At 42.6% G+C, this 15,655-nt stretch overlaps 1 protein-coding gene across 2 annotated transcripts in view; it reads left to right on the forward strand.

The window, feature by feature from the left end:
• The window catches only part of RNF183 (ring finger protein 183), a 100,028-nt gene extending 87,083 nt beyond the window's left edge, over nt 1-12,945 (forward strand). For both annotated transcript variants that reach the window (XR_014966258.1, XM_085615584.1), the window contains one exon: nt 12,116-12,945. Coding sequence is in view for 1 of the 2 variants with exons in the window: in XM_085615584.1 (XP_085471710.1) it covers nt 12,241-12,813 (573 nt within the window). In the remaining variant the exon portion in view is untranslated. The remainder of the gene's footprint in view (nt 1-12,115) is intronic.
• Nucleotides 12,946-15,655: the final 2,710 nt, after the last annotated feature.

Raw genomic sequence — 15,655 nt, forward strand, 5'->3', positions numbered from 1 at the left:
AGACCTCGTGGGTCTGCACCAGCAGCTGCTTTGTTCATCTTGCGTGGGTTGCGGTTGCCAATGCTTAGTGGATCCAATCGGGACACTAACACCGCAGCGACCCTCAGCCGACGTGGGACAGTCGCCCTCCAGAAGCTGGCCTTCCTTGAAGCCTCCCGGAGCCCGTGACTGCAGAGCCCAGCTGTACCTTCCACACCTGAAGCACCCGACATCCACGAGTTCCTTCCTGTGAGCTCCCTGGTCACTGTGCTGTGACCCAGACTCTGTCCCCTCTGCTTTCAGGTTCATCTTTGTCTTCTCTTCAACTTTAATCTTCACGACTTCAACTACACTTTCAGCTAGCAGCAGTTTGGACTACTTTTCCATAGAAAATCAGCCCGCAACCCGACACCAGAATCGACCTATGCACCCGGCTTCCCTGGGGCAGGTAACAGTGGTACTTCGGTACCTCCGTGGTGGTGGGCTCTCCAAAGCCTTAAGTCTTAAGCCTTAACTTTGTACTGTTGTTAGAAGTGTCCTTAAACCTTAATTATTCAACCGCGACATTCTCCATAGGCTAACATTGCGATCCCGATAGCAACTTCTCGCACTGCACACGCCTCCCGTGGGTCCCCTTCCTCTTAACTGTGGGTGGATTCTGAAGGGGCCAGCGATCCTGAATGCCCTAGGCATTGCCTGTAGAATTGTCGTGGTTCTTATACCACTATTTTAGTATATGGTTTGGTCCCCCCCTGGGGCCCATTGATTTCTGTGCTATTTATTGTGTTTATAAATGCTTGTTTGAAGTGTAACTTTGCCACTAGCCACATAAAGTGACTGTGGGATTCTGTCTAGAATAAATACATATATTTTATATATATACCTGTGTGGGCTACTCTTTCATTTGGTTATTCAAGAGGTTATTATGGTGAAACAATAAGCTTAACACTCCTTCAAGACTTAGCCTGAAGGCTGCTCTCCACAGCTACCACTAGGATAGCTTTCTTTAAAGGTTGTCTTAAACCTACCATCAATAGGAGTCAAATTGGACTGGTGCAAGGTGTCCCTATAACTAGGAACAGCATATGCCAGGCCAACTTCTCACAATCCCTTTCCGCTGATCTCGTGGCCTAAGTAGGTCATCGCTTCCACGCCGAACCTGCACTTTTCCCATTCTGCGGTGAGACCATTTTGTGCCAGTATGGTCAGAACCGTGTGCAGCTTTGCATCAGGGTCTTCCTTTGATTTTCCCATGATGAGGATGTCATCCTGGAAGTACTGCACACAGTGCAAGGGAACACCACTCCAAAAAGAGGTTGTGAAGACCAATACACCTCCAGGGGAGAGTGGAGGCATAGAAACAATGAGTCAGCTCACACCGAGGAACCCATACGGCAGAATGAGTGAGAGAGAGCCGCAAGGAGAAGCAAAGGTAGGAGGAGGACTTCCAGTAGGTGATCAGAGCGCGGCCATCCTCCCTATACACTCCCGAACAAGGCTGGACAGACTGGTCAAAGTGCCCAAGAGGTTTGAAGACGTGGAAATGAGAGTCAAGTAAGACTGTAAAGTAATTATGCGCACTGTTCTTTACTTGTTAATTGGTGGGTGTCCAAAGGGGGGAGATATGTGGTGATGCGCTCTAGTTGTTTTAGCGCGTTGAGGCTGTCGGGAATGCGAGCGGCCATTTTAGATGCCGCTGGGGAATGTTAACGAGTGGACGCATTCCCGGCGCTCGGGATAGAAATAAACGTGCATGTAACGTAAATTGTGTCGGAGGCCTTATTTACCTTAACAACTTTACTACACATCCTTTATGCTCTTTGTTTTCTGTTACGCTTTGTCCTTTATTGTGCTCTGTCCTCGCGCTGCTTCTCCTGCCGCGTGCCTATGCCCAAGTGATCTATGACGTCCTTATGTTCTATGGGCGACGGTTGGAGTGGCAGTTGCGGTTACTAGCTGTTGAAGACGTGCCCTTGGTGTCAGTGGCATACTATTGAATAAAGACTTTGAACCTACCTCCAGCCTCCGAATAGTCTTTACACATATTAAACGCAGCCAAGGCCTTTATAAACCACATTTTGCCCGTACAAACGCCCAGCACAGGCTCCACGCCGTTCACCTGAGGCCTACCTAACACTGCTTGCTTATGGAGGTCCCGCGAGAGCGCGTAATATCCCCTGTGCGTCGTAGCCGCGCCCTCATTTACCTTCTCTTTAACAGTCTGGGCTGCTGCAGAATAAACACTTGGCAACAAGAAGCCTCAAACCAATTCTGAGTTAATTGAACAAATACAAGTGTGTCCTAGGGATATTCCTATTCCTAAAATGTTTTTATAATATAAACGAGTCCAACACAGAAAAATCTGATTTTATAAAAATAGTAGCTTTAAATAACGTTATGCCGACAGATTGGTGTGGCTATATGTATTTATGAACACCATAAGAGGCACAGTGACTAATCTGCTATCAAAAGGTCATATATAAATTATATACAGTTTAGAGCTTGACCTATGCATTTTGCTTAGCTTTCTTAACTGTCAAAATAAAGTGGCAGATCATTTAATTTTTTTTATGGATACTATGTACCAAATGTTTTTCCTAAATGTTAATGCAAATAACAGAAATCCAGAAGTGCAAGGAACAACTGTGCCTGCCTGGAAGCTTGATCTTTTAAGCTATACCTCCACAAGAAAAGTCTGTTTTTTCTTGGGAGCTGTCAGTGAACTTCATCATCTGTGTTGCAGGAGGTCTCAAATCACAATATGTGGTCATACACACGTGCCTGTTTAGAAACCTAAAAAAAAAAGAAGTTAATAAACTATATATACATAAAAAATCAAAAATAAAAATGTTGAAATGCTGAGTAAATGTGAAGGAATTTGAAGTGGGTGGCTAAAGAGTAAGGCCCAGATTTATTGAAGACTTGCGTCGTCCTTGTGTGACATATGTTGTCGCAAGGCAACACAAGTCCTTCAATGGAATTTACAAAGCCACGCACGGGCCTGCTTGTGCTGCCTTGCGTGACTTTGTAAAGAAATGCAACACATCGGCTTGTGCTGCCTTACGCTGCATTTCTTTGTGGTGGGAGTTCCATGGGTGGTAGTAAACCTGCAATTGCACCCAGTGCTTTAAATGGGGAAAAATAGTGCAGCTACTCATTTAAATGGGGCGAGTGGGCGGGCTAGGGGTGGGACTACAAGTAAGACATGCTGATACTTATTGACTTCAGTACTAGTTACAGTACATACCAAAACACATGAGAAATGCGTTTCTATAAACAAAACAAGTTAACCCATTAAACAAAACAAAAGCCAAACGCGGTGATGTTTTAACATTTCCTTGTTTTAGAATATTTGAAGTTTCCATACTGGTACTTGCTGTTGCTTGGCACAACACTATATATACACTCGAGTGTGCACACACACACACAGAAAGGCACAAGCAGACGTGCACACACAAAGCATTCCAGACATTTTCTTTAATATACCTCCCAAGAGTGTCTCGAATCTCTCTCCCTCTCTCCCACTTTTTCCCTCACACAAAAACGCCCACAGGCAAACAGGCAAACATAAGAAGACACTCATGCAAAAGACTCAGGAAAGCTTAAAGCCATTTTAACCTGGTTACCTTCTTTTGCTTTCTTAATTGCACTGTCACATGGCTGCCTCGATCCTGTGTTTGCAACGCAGCATGAAGGTGAACACCAGACGTTATGCAATGAGCCTATGCTGAATAGTTCAGCGGGGACCCAGCTCACCAGTCACTGATACAGAAGTGCCTTGGCTGTCAGACAGGTCACCAGCGCTAGCAGCCAATGCGCCTACTGTTTATGAGTACCGGTACTCTCCTTGGCAGCAGAGAAGTGCCGGTACTCAGAGTGATAAAAATAAGAAGTGCTGGTACTCAGTACTTGTGAGTACCGCCCATTTAAAGCACTGATTGCACCAAAATGGTGCGCCTACCACAGTGAGGCCTAAGGAGGCGAAATATGTTTATATCTCCTTGTAGCTTTCTCTCTCTATGCATGATGCATTCTGCTTCAAGCATAGGAAGAGGAAGTTGCCTCTTAGCATTCTTTTTGTAGAGGAAGGTATACCTTCTGGTACAAGAACGATTCTGCCTGTAGCAGAGGCTCCCTTGCAGCACGGAACATGGGTGTCTATGTTGATGCTAGACAGGCTGAAGTGCGCCAGTGTAGGTAGAGCGTCGAGCTTAGCTCTCGCCCAGTCACGCAGCGCAGCAACTTTGCTTGGTGTCCTGTGTTGCATGAACATTTAGTAAATATGCCCCTTAAGTTGGTATCCTTCTCCTGATTTGTGGGAGCAGCGTAGGGAGAGCAAATATAATCGAGTATAGATGTTTAGGAGACTCAATTGAAGCACTGTATACACGGACTAAAAAGGGCATGCATTAGGAACAACAATTACAAAGTGATATAGCTAGAACATTGCTTCTTTTAGAAATTAAACCACATTTAAAACCGCTCCAACCTTCCTATTAAAATTTCAATTGTTGTATATTTTCTTTTTGCTGTATTTATCTGTATTGTTTTGAGATTCAGATGGCAAAAGATGCTTAGGATGGGTTCCTTGGCTTCCAGTAAAGATTTAGGGTGGTCCACAGAAGTCAAATGATTAGGAACCGCTGTTATACAATACCTAAATTAATTCAGAGAAAAGTCTTGGCCCAGGTGATGATGACTCTCGGATTTGGGATTTTTTATATGTAGTAAACCTGAGAAGGTTCAGAGAAAGCTAATGCTCAATTTGTAACTGATTACCATAGAATGCTCCTATTCCAAAAGAATAACTGCACTTATGCAACACTTCATCTAACCCAGAGAACCAAACATACTAGCATTTGATGCAGCTCAACGCAACCACACCACTTGCTGCGTCAAATGGAGAGAGCAGGAATGAGCCACATGTCCTAAGATATGGCGCATTCCTGCTCTCTCTTTCTGCGCTGGTGCACATAGTGCAGCCTAGTGCCAATGTAGGCACCCTTGTGTCGTGGTGCAAAGGTTTGTGCGATACAGGCAAGATTGTTTTTGTGCCGGAAGGGCCACCTTCCTGCACAAAAACAATCCTGAGACATTTTCCTCTTTCAGCGTGCGATAAACATGTTTGCTGTGCCTCTGTTGGGATGACGTTCCCTTTTGACGCATTTCCAGGTTTACTATTCTTAGTAAGTCTGGGAATGCGCCAAAATCTGTGGGTGGATGCGTGGGAAAACCCACGCTCCACCCCTGAAACGCCTTCCCAGGGCAGGGTAATGCAAGGCAGTGACTTGCGCTGCCTTGCGTTACCATAGATTTACTAAGCCATGCAGAGCCACACAAGGTGGCTTTTCGTGGCTTAGTAAATGTCATTTAAGCCCTTGCGTGACACAATGGCGACACAGAGTTTCATACATCTGTGCCAGAGTGTTGAGTCACTGATGCTTTGAGTGTGTGAGTACTGCACCAGTGTATACATTGTCCACACCCCACTGACGTTGAGTTCTCGCTCACAGTTATTAAATGTTTCAGCTATCACCATGTAATTGTCTTCTTATCCTGGTACCTATGGAGTTCTCTGTTCTATTGTTTGTATGTTACCTGCCCCAGTGTAGTTGCCTTCCTTCTCCCTCTGTACCGTTCAATTGTTTTTAGCTTGTTCAGTTCTTCCTAGATCAGTTCCTGGTCTCCCCATCATAGAAAGTGTTTATACTTACAATGTGTATTCTTAAGCATGGTTGACTAAAATGCATTGGTGCGAATAACATGGGGTTAAAAAGGATGTAAAGTAGACATTTACTACTACTGGGTTACATAACAAACAAAAACTGAAGGATGAGCCACCATGGTGAGTTCTTACCAATGGAGAAACGAACTTAACTTTTTCCTCTCAAACCTCATACCTGAAATCCTCTTTCCATCTGGAGAAAGAAATGGTGTCACAGCTGAGACCCACGGAATTTCGAGTAGAATCTGGCCTTCTGTTGTTTCTCCCTCTACAGAGCAGGGCCCTTGCAATAGTGGGGTTTAACTAATTAACAGTGGCAGGAAATTGTAGTGTTCATTAATTATTGCAAGAAAAGAAAAGACCAGCTCTGCCTCTGGTTCACAATTTGTGTGTTCTTCCGGTATGTTTAGGAAGACCGCCCAAACTCATCATGATGTCCATACTTTGAATGCAAGTCAGCCACTTTTTCTTCTTTTTAACAAGGAGTTTGGCCCCAAAATTATTTTGTGTTCTAGGCAAGAATCTGGGTGGTCTGTCTCTTCCAAGAGTAGGATAGCAGAATCTTGACTTCGAGCAGATCTCTCATTGCTTAGAAGGATTAATTTGTTGAGTTGATTACCACAGGACAGAGAGAACGAGAACAGCCATGTTGGACTAGTGAGTAGCAGGAGCGGCCCGTGCAGGTAAGAGCGGTGGGGCCGGGTTGGAGGGGGAATTCGACAGATGACCATGAGGGAAAATTAAATAAATAATTCATTTTCCCTCGTCGTCTACTGTCGAAATCACCTCCCCCCACCTGGCCCCACTGCCCCCACCACTCTTGCCTGCACGGGCCGCGGCTGGTGAGTAGAGCGCTTTTCCTTCCTGAATCTACCTTTTGCTCTTTGACCAGTGTGACAGAGCATCATGGAGTGGAGGGTAATGATTGCCGGCCGTATTCTACAAATGGAAGGGTAATATACTGTTAATTTCCAATGGTGAATGAGGTTTACTTCTCACAGTAAGAGCTCAGACCCTCTGTGTACTGGTTGACTGAACAGCTAGAATATGTTTTTAACCACTCTGAATGCAGCATGACAAATTTAAACAAGCATTAGAAATGCAATAGGTCTCGCCTTTGATAAAGTTAAAGTAATTTGCTTTGCTAATGGTATTGTATAGCAAAGCAAATGGCTTTAACTTAATGAAAGGTGAGACCTATTGCATTTTTAATGATTGTTCCTATTGGTCACGGTTACAGTGTCCAGGTCCTGAATGCAGATTCTACACGATATACGGGACACACAATTTAGTTTTGAAATATAAGTCAGGAACGTGAGACGCAAACAACGAGGTCGAAAGGAGAAGCAATGAATAAAAAAAGTTTAAGCGCATCAACTTGGGGAGGCTAAGTTGCACGCTGATGATCTAAAGCTGTGGCATGAAGGTCCCAAATTGAGGCAAGTCTCATGCTGTTCACACCTGAGAATTAGAGTGGATTCCACTGTCACGAAGAAGGTCTGGAGATGAGGTCTCCAAAGGAGTTAGGGGCGGCGCCATACATAAGAAAAAAAACAGTGCCAGCCTGCTCTTCCCGAGGAGCCCTGCCTGCCGATCACATAATCTCCCCGTGCCTGAATGTGCCCTTGTGTAACGTAAGCAGAGCTCATGTAAAGCGCTCCAATACCTTCAGCTAGAATTCGAGCTATAGAAATCTGCATAAAAAATGAGCAGCATGTGCTGCCCACCCCTCGCGCACACCGGCTCCTGCTGCAGCCTTGCGCATGCGCCGCTGCCATGTTTACGTCAGGCAGAGATGCGCGACAAAAAAAGTGCGATCTCGCGGACGGAAACGGTAGTTAGTGACCGCTGCTTCCGGACTACACGAAAGTCAGTTTGTCATCAACAGCCAGTAAAAAGCCAGCTAACAGGAGCTGTGCCAACATTCACCAAATGGCAAGCGGCAGGAGAAACTACCGGCTGCTTGCCAACACATGTAGATTACTTCATGCATCGTAGAGGCAGAGCATGCGCTGCCTATGCGAGACCTAAAAAAGGCATCTATGTTGGTTTAATTAAAAATGTTTCAGGGTCTTCCCCTGCAAATGATAAAATTAGATTTATTTCGTAGCTGTTGGTCCTACTTGACCTTTGTTCCGCTTCAAACCTGCTCCTTGAGTTTGGGATAAAGGCCCTCTTGCAAATGAAGGCATTTATTTTCTCCTAAAGAGAGAGAACATTTTGCGCATTTATATTGTTTTTCCTCAACTAAAAATTATGGTGAGACCTGAACCGCATGTGTAACCATAACATTAAGACCACTATAATGAGGAGATTATAGGCCTATATAATTCATCAATGTTTATAAGCTGTTGATGTAGAACAAATTTCTTTGTTATTAAAGGTTGCCAATACGATAGCAATACTAGAGGTAATATTTTCACACATGCTGGTAGGAAGGAAGAATTTGCAAACTTTTTGGACACTAATGGTGAGTTTTGATAATGTTAATTACAAATTCTTAGAACATATATTGGAAAAAAACAGGGTTCAGGTCTAAATCCATAACTGGACCACTGGCCCTCTCTGATGTTGCAAGACTCAAATTTAAGTAAATTGTTCATTGTTAATTCTGAGAGAGTTTATAATATATAATGGATACTATATAAATCACATTTCATAAAATGCAGCTTTATGCTAATGATGTGATGATGACGCTAACAGACCCTGAAAATGGTACTACGTGGGCAATTGAAAACTTTGTGCAAGTGGGAGAATATAACGTTAATTTGCACAAACTAGTTTGATGGTCATTTTAAGGGGGGATAGTATCTGTAATCTTTCAGAGTGGGAGAAAATGCATATACGTAGTGATCTATTTTACAAAAGAGGAGAATATGATCATAAGTAATTTAGATACTGGCAGATAGAACCCCTTAATGTTGAGTTTGTGGGCAAAGTTAAATGTGTGCAGGGCAAAAATGTACATGTGTCTGTGGGAAGATAATAAAACTATATATTTGTTTAATAGTTTGCAAACTCAACAGGCACCTAAATTTAAGGCTTCTCTTGAAAGTTTTGTGTTGGTAAATTCTACTTAAGATTTGAAACATTTTGGAAAGTGGTCACCTAGTTGAGTGGAAATGGAGAGCTCTTCTTTGTATGGGGTCTCAGTTGATGTCTTTTTCTTTTTGTTTCTCAACATGGCAGTAGGAAGTCTATTTCCTCTGGAAATATATCCTGTGCTAGAAAAATGAACAACAATCTGATATAATCCTTTGCTTACACAAGGATGACAAATTTGCATCTAAATGTTGGACTAAATAGGTTTCAGGCGGTAAGATGCAAAGGCTTAATATCTCTTTAATTTCTTCAAGCAAAAGCATGGCTTGGAAGACTCTGAAAACTCTTCTCATGTAAAGCTTAGGTGATCAATGGGCAGTATGTCATCATCACTTAAATAAGAATGTAAATCTATTCTGCATGTGAATGATGTGAGTAAAGCATGTGAATTTTAAAACTCCAAAGTCGATTATTCCTTTCTCGAAATGTCTGAATGACTGGAAGGAGCAACAGAAGTGTGATTTGAATCAGAAACATTGGGAGAGAATTCCGGCAGGCACCACAATTACAGAATTTGGTATTTCAGAACAATAGATATGTATTTTGAGAAGTCGATATTTTAAAAGTCCTGTTAGCTAACCTATGCTAAAAGTGTAAATACCCAAAAGGGCCCCCTTTCATATGATGAGTCCGTGTAAATGTGTTGTGAAGAATTCCATTAGTCTGCGGTTATGAGATTAGTAAAGACCCTGCTAGCTTGTTATTCAGTGATCTGTCAGGCTGCAGAAAGACAACACGTTATAATGGGATTCGGAAAGTACAGCTCAACAAATTAATTATTTGTGAATGGAATTCTACATTTAAATTTAAACATCTCGTCCAGGGTAGTAAGCGCTATATAAATGCAATTACAATACAATAGATGTGTTACCTAAAATGGCTAAGTACTGTGGACTGAGTTACCTTCAAGACCCAGGGCCAAGAAGTTATTTTAGAAAACTCTAAGGGCTGATTGTCAAACATGTATAATTGAAAGGCAGTTCATTGTCTTGGAAAAGCTGGAATAATCCATATGATAACGGTTATTGTTGTGGTGGTCAATGGCCTTAATTTGTTTACTTCCTAAAATGTGTTTACACAGACGTAATTATCTATGTATGACATTCCAAAGTGTTCCTTTGTATAGTATAATTTCTGTTTCTGTATTTTAATACTTGACACATTTTTTAAAAAGTGCCCTGTATATAATTACATTTGTTTAAAAATAATGTGTTACCACTTAAAAAAGGCATATGTTGGGTGCCAGTCAAACTAGATACCACAGGAAAACGTTTTCGTAGGTATACTGAGAAATGTGCTAGTTTTAGAGAACACTGTGGAAACATTGCTGCATATGGAAAAAACATAGGAGGGTTCCACCATTTTGAAGTAATGAAGAGGACCCATGAATAGATCCAGGGGTGGAGTCACGGGGACAAACATTTTTCGGCTAAAGGGTTCAAATATACATTCCACACTCCAGTATGGCGCACAGCACGTAGCTGTGGGGTAATATGTGAGGGTTGTATGGTGAGAGGTCTGTGCTCTGTGGATAGATTGCTTGTGTGACCCGGTTGAATGAAGTGAGAGTACAATCAGATTAACTATAGATGCAATGAGTGGCATGGAGTGCCTGGCCTTAGGTCATCTAGGGTCATGTTAATATCCCCCGGTACACTGGTTTACTAATTCCAGTAACTGAGGAATTACTGATGCCCTTGTGCTGGAGCCCTCCACGCGGTGTTGAATTTGCCCGTGTCCACTCTGAACTATGAGTGAGCTTGCCGAGTGATATTTACTTTTGGATCATTGACCAGGCAGGTCAACAAATAAATGCAGAAGAGCTCAACGGTGTGGCTTTGAATGGGTGGGATGGTCAGTCACTAACAGAATAAAGTTTAAATCTCTGTGATGCTGTAGATCTGTTGTCAGATAAAAGCAGACTGAAGCCTGTGTGAGGGAGGGTTTACTGTTGATTGCAACAATGACTTTAAAGTACAAACTCTCGCAGCACCAATACTACTTTGATCCTCGTGGTCACTGTACACTGAAGACTTTTCAAGAAGTACTTGAAGGAGAGTCCTAATTGTAATGAAACACAGAGATGAGTCTTCTGGCCACACTAGCAGCACATCCATAAACAAATTGAAGAGCTCAGATCATGAACAACAAATCCATTTGTTGCCACTTCCTGTCACTCAAATGCCTCAGGCACTCTGGGGAAGAAAACCAATCCACCTGTATATCTTAAGACCCACATTTTCTCCCTGTCATTCTCAAATCATGACCTCAGTACAACCGATAAAGTGGCGCTGGAGGTGCACCATTGCCAGGTGAGGTGATCTGTGCCGATTACAAGGGCATGAAGGCATAGCCCATCCACGGTATGTAGCTCTCTCACTCAAAGAGCCTTTGTCTTCCTCAGCTCTCCCAGACTATCCATTCCACAGATTTCCCAGACTGTTCATTAGTGTTCCAGGACCCTCAGCTAGACTGTCCATTCCTAGATCTACAATGGCTGTGAATCCCACACTCATGGAGAGTTCGATCTGGAGCCTGGCCACAAGTGTGCAAAAGCCCTACCATCATAGAAAATGAGTTCCAGGGGAGTGAGGGGTCTAGAAAAGGATGCAGAAATGTGGGATGAAGAGCCCTGGTCGAGTTCCTCTCCTGAGCACAGTGAGCTACAGCATACCCACCTTATGCGTGAAGCATTCCTCGAGGCCGACACATCAGAAAGAGGTGCTCTATACCATTCTTACACACACCTCAGACTTCTGTTTAAAGAAAATGTTTTTCTGCAATTAAGACTCAAGTAACCCTCATAATAATGAGGTCAGTAATATTAACCTTCTCATATGCGAGCTCACAATACTGACTACCGCTATATTGTCAAGAAAAGCATTTATAGGGAAGAATACATTTACTATACTAATTCACATGTGATTACCTTGATATTATAGAGAGATTAATTTTGAGAAGTCGATATAAGTGCAGTTCAATACTAAAACTTCGATGTTGTGGTCCAACATGGAAGTGATGATGGCAGTGACATGGGAGTGATGATGTGTTTCCAGGGATTATGTCAATGTTAGCAAGTGTCCTCCAGTGGCACAATGTGGGAACTGCAGCAAACGATAGGTGATTATGGGTGAATATAGGTTTCTCACAACCTAACACTTGGGTAGTACCTGATTACCATGTGGCCAGTTGTTTGATTTACATGCTTAAAATTCCTCAAGGTCAAGAGTTTACTTGTGTGAGAGAACACGTCACATTCAGCAATACATTTATTAATCTGCTAACAACTCCTGTTTTTTGTTCTTCCAGGGATAGGATATGTTCTGTCATGGCAAGAGCTGATTTGTTTATCGACCCCCTGGAATATGGTGCTGTTATTCCTCAGAGTCCCTGACTCTCAGACTTGAGGACTGATAACCACTCATTTTTACACAATGGAAGAAGAAGTGACAATGAGGGAGCCGGAATTAGACTGTCCCGTCTGCTGGAACCCTTTCAACAACACTTTTCGTATCCCAAAACTGCTCGACTGCCAACACTCCTTCTGCCTGGAATGCCTGGCCAGGTTAAGCCTATTATCACAATTCAGGAACCGATTGCAGTGCCCACTATGCCGCCACCAGACAGTGCTCCAGCCGGACCAGCTCATCACCGACCTGCCCCACAACGAGGCGGTCCTCAACCACTTGAGACTGGAGCCCAACCAGATAATCCTAGAAGGCCGGCAGCTCTGCTTCAAGGATGAGCGCAAATCCCGGTTCCATTCACGCCCGCCCACAGTGTATACACTCACACTAGGGATGGAACCAGGGAGCAGGGTGGAGACCCCCAACAACACGGAGCAGCCCCAGATCCCCAGCATCCCGAGTGAGTCCTCAGACCACAACTGCTTTCGCAACCCTCAGTTCCACCTCTTTGCATACGTGATGGCAACAATCCTCAGTGTGACTCTTCTGCTAATTTTCTCCATCTTCTGGACTAGGAAGTTTTTATGGGGAGTGGGATGATTTTATACAACATTCTGGGCTGTCTTCTCTCTCACAGTCTCCTTTGCAAAAGTTTTTATTGTCACATTTTGTAGCCAAAAATAACAGAAAGAGAATAGCTGATAATAAAAATATTTTCAATTTTTACTTGAATCCGTGTTAAAATTTAAAGGCATATGAAGTGTCATTCCAAAGGTCATGTTGAGGCTCTGAAAGACAATCCCACAATGTGCAATTAGAAGAATATTTACCAGAAATAAATAAATATCAGTATAATTAAATTAAAGAAACATTAATGATTACGTTTAAAAATATGAGATTGCAAAACCTCAAAAGACCTGGAGTACACCTGTGACGATACCTCCTAACCTATGTCAAACCCCTCCTACATAACGGTGGATCTGTGACAAATCACTGCTGTTTTACGGATGGGTGTGGTGTACCCAACGTGGCAGTTAAGTTGCTTCAATTGCTTAAAAATGTAATTTAAGATCATTTGTTCTATAGACACCTGCTGCAATCTTGGTTACAAGTATAGAATAGGCCAGGGAAATAATTGCTGATTAAGATGCATCAAATAAGATAGTAATATTTGTTAAATATCTCAAAAATTACTCCTCACAATTTGAGGTTTATGGTGGTTTTAATTGGAAACAATACTGTGGCACAACTTCTCCTCCATCCAATATTTATTGGCACCCTTGAGCTATTGTTCTTTAAACTTGCCAATAAATTTAAAGTAAGCAGGCTTTATTTCGTAAATGTTAGTGACATTGATCAAGCGTATAGGGCGTTATGCATCACCAACATAAATCTATGCACTGTTGAAATTCATAATAGACATACATTTTGTGTGTATGTTTATGTGTGTGTTAACAGATGCTCACCTACCTGGCTCTCACTAAAGTAAAAGATGCGGTCACCTTAAAGAAATGTATGCTCTGAGATGTAGAACAATTGAGCACCTCTATCTTGTATTATGACAAATGGGAACCATTTTACCAGCCGCTGGTGATTTCTTTTATGCTGTTGGACCCCTATTTCCATAGATCATCCGTTCATCTGGACGCAAAGAAATGTGCCTGCCTCGTCATATCAAAAACACTACCTATAAGTAACACATACAGGCACTTTATTGCCACAAAATGAAAAGATATACACACTGTCCATATTGTAATTTCCCTCTTCAATACGCCCCTGGCTGAAGGGCAGTCTAGTAGTAGAGAAGAGCGGTACAGTGATGCTCGGTGATGGGTGTGTCTACGTGCAGGGTGCAGACATCAGTGCTGTGTGGTCTATTCTTCAGGTATAAGCGCCTCGAAACGTGACATAGGAAAATGTTTTGCAGGCAATGTGCTTAATCCCCTTATTTTGTATCTGGATGAGAAGTGGCAAAAGGCAAGGTAATGAGTACAAGTGTTATAGTGTCTCAGATAGAATGCGAGACTCAACTTTGACCAGTAGAAAATGAGCCCAAAAAGGACAATTTCCTAAACTGTTCCTCCCCCTCTCCGCTGTCGGTTCATTGGTTGCTGCAGGATATCATCACGAGGGAATGGAGTGATCCAGAGGACCTCACCCATCCATGTAGGAAGCAGTCTGTTCTGAACTTCTAGCAGCAACAGACCAAGAAGTGGAATTAGTCAGGGAAGTGGCTTTCTACATTTAAAAAGGGTTCTTGGTGCAAGCTACTTAGGCAGCTGGTCCATGCTCCCATCTGTCAGTAATCCAGCGATATTAGGAGGATATGTAAGCCCACTTCAATAACATGGGCTTCTCATCAATAAGCAGTAATCATGCCTGGTGCCATCCCAGACAAAGGATTTAATTAGCCCAGAATTCCGAACAGAAACTGATTCAACTTTCCTAATAACACCACCAAGATCCAGCTGTGGAACAACAATCAAAATGACTGTCAATCAGAGAAAGTAATGAAGTCTAAGGACGACTCCTTGGGCTTCGAAGGGCAGCACAAATAGCTCACTCAGTGGAGAGCAGAACATGGAGTCCAATTCTATTAAATGGTCACTCTAACTGTCCATCACCAGGCATGAGAACTAAATGCCATCACGTCTCAGGGGGTGAACAGCCAGCACTGATAATGGCATTTATTCTGGTAGAATTCCCTGATGAGGTCAGCTTTGATGATGTGGGCAACAACATTGGTTGTTTAACCCTAGTTTGGGCATTATTTTCTAGATTGATATGCAAATATCTTACCTCGAGTTCGTGAAATGCAGGAGCATGTCCAGAAATGTTCCTGCTGGAACATCATCACCACAGGTATAAATTAGATTTCTGGCATAGTATCCTGTACCTAGCAACATTCGCCTAGATATCCATTTCTTTGCATAATTAAGGAATTGTCTCTGGCTTGGTATTAAAAGGCAAAGCATCATCTACTTATAAGGAAATCTTATTATGGTCTCTAATTTGTATACCTTCAATTTCGTAATTGTGCCCAATACTACACGAGTGGTCCTATGACTTGAATAATGGACACTTTAACTGGTGCCCCTTTTAATCTGGAATGAAGCAGGCATGTCCCATTTAGTCAGCATCATTGCTGTAAGAAATGCATACAGCACCCTGACCAACTTTCTGGATTCACCTTTAAACCCAAAGTTCAATTTTGCCCTATCAAATGATTTATCAACATCGAGAGACAGTCACCATATTTTGATAACGGGTCGAGGAATGTCCGAATATTATCCGTAGATTGTCCACCCTGAACAAATCCAGGCTGGTCTTCATGCATTAGACCAGTGCAATGTCTTGTCTAATCCAAAAGCAAGACATTTTGCCAAGATGTTTGCATCTGTAATTTGTAACATTGTCCATTTGAAGCAAAATTACATTTTGT

Source organism: Triturus cristatus, chromosome 1_2, assembly GCF_964204655.1.
Source record: "Triturus cristatus chromosome 1_2, aTriCri1.1, whole genome shotgun sequence".
NCBI classification, from domain to species: domain Eukaryota; kingdom Metazoa; phylum Chordata; class Amphibia; order Caudata; family Salamandridae; genus Triturus; species Triturus cristatus.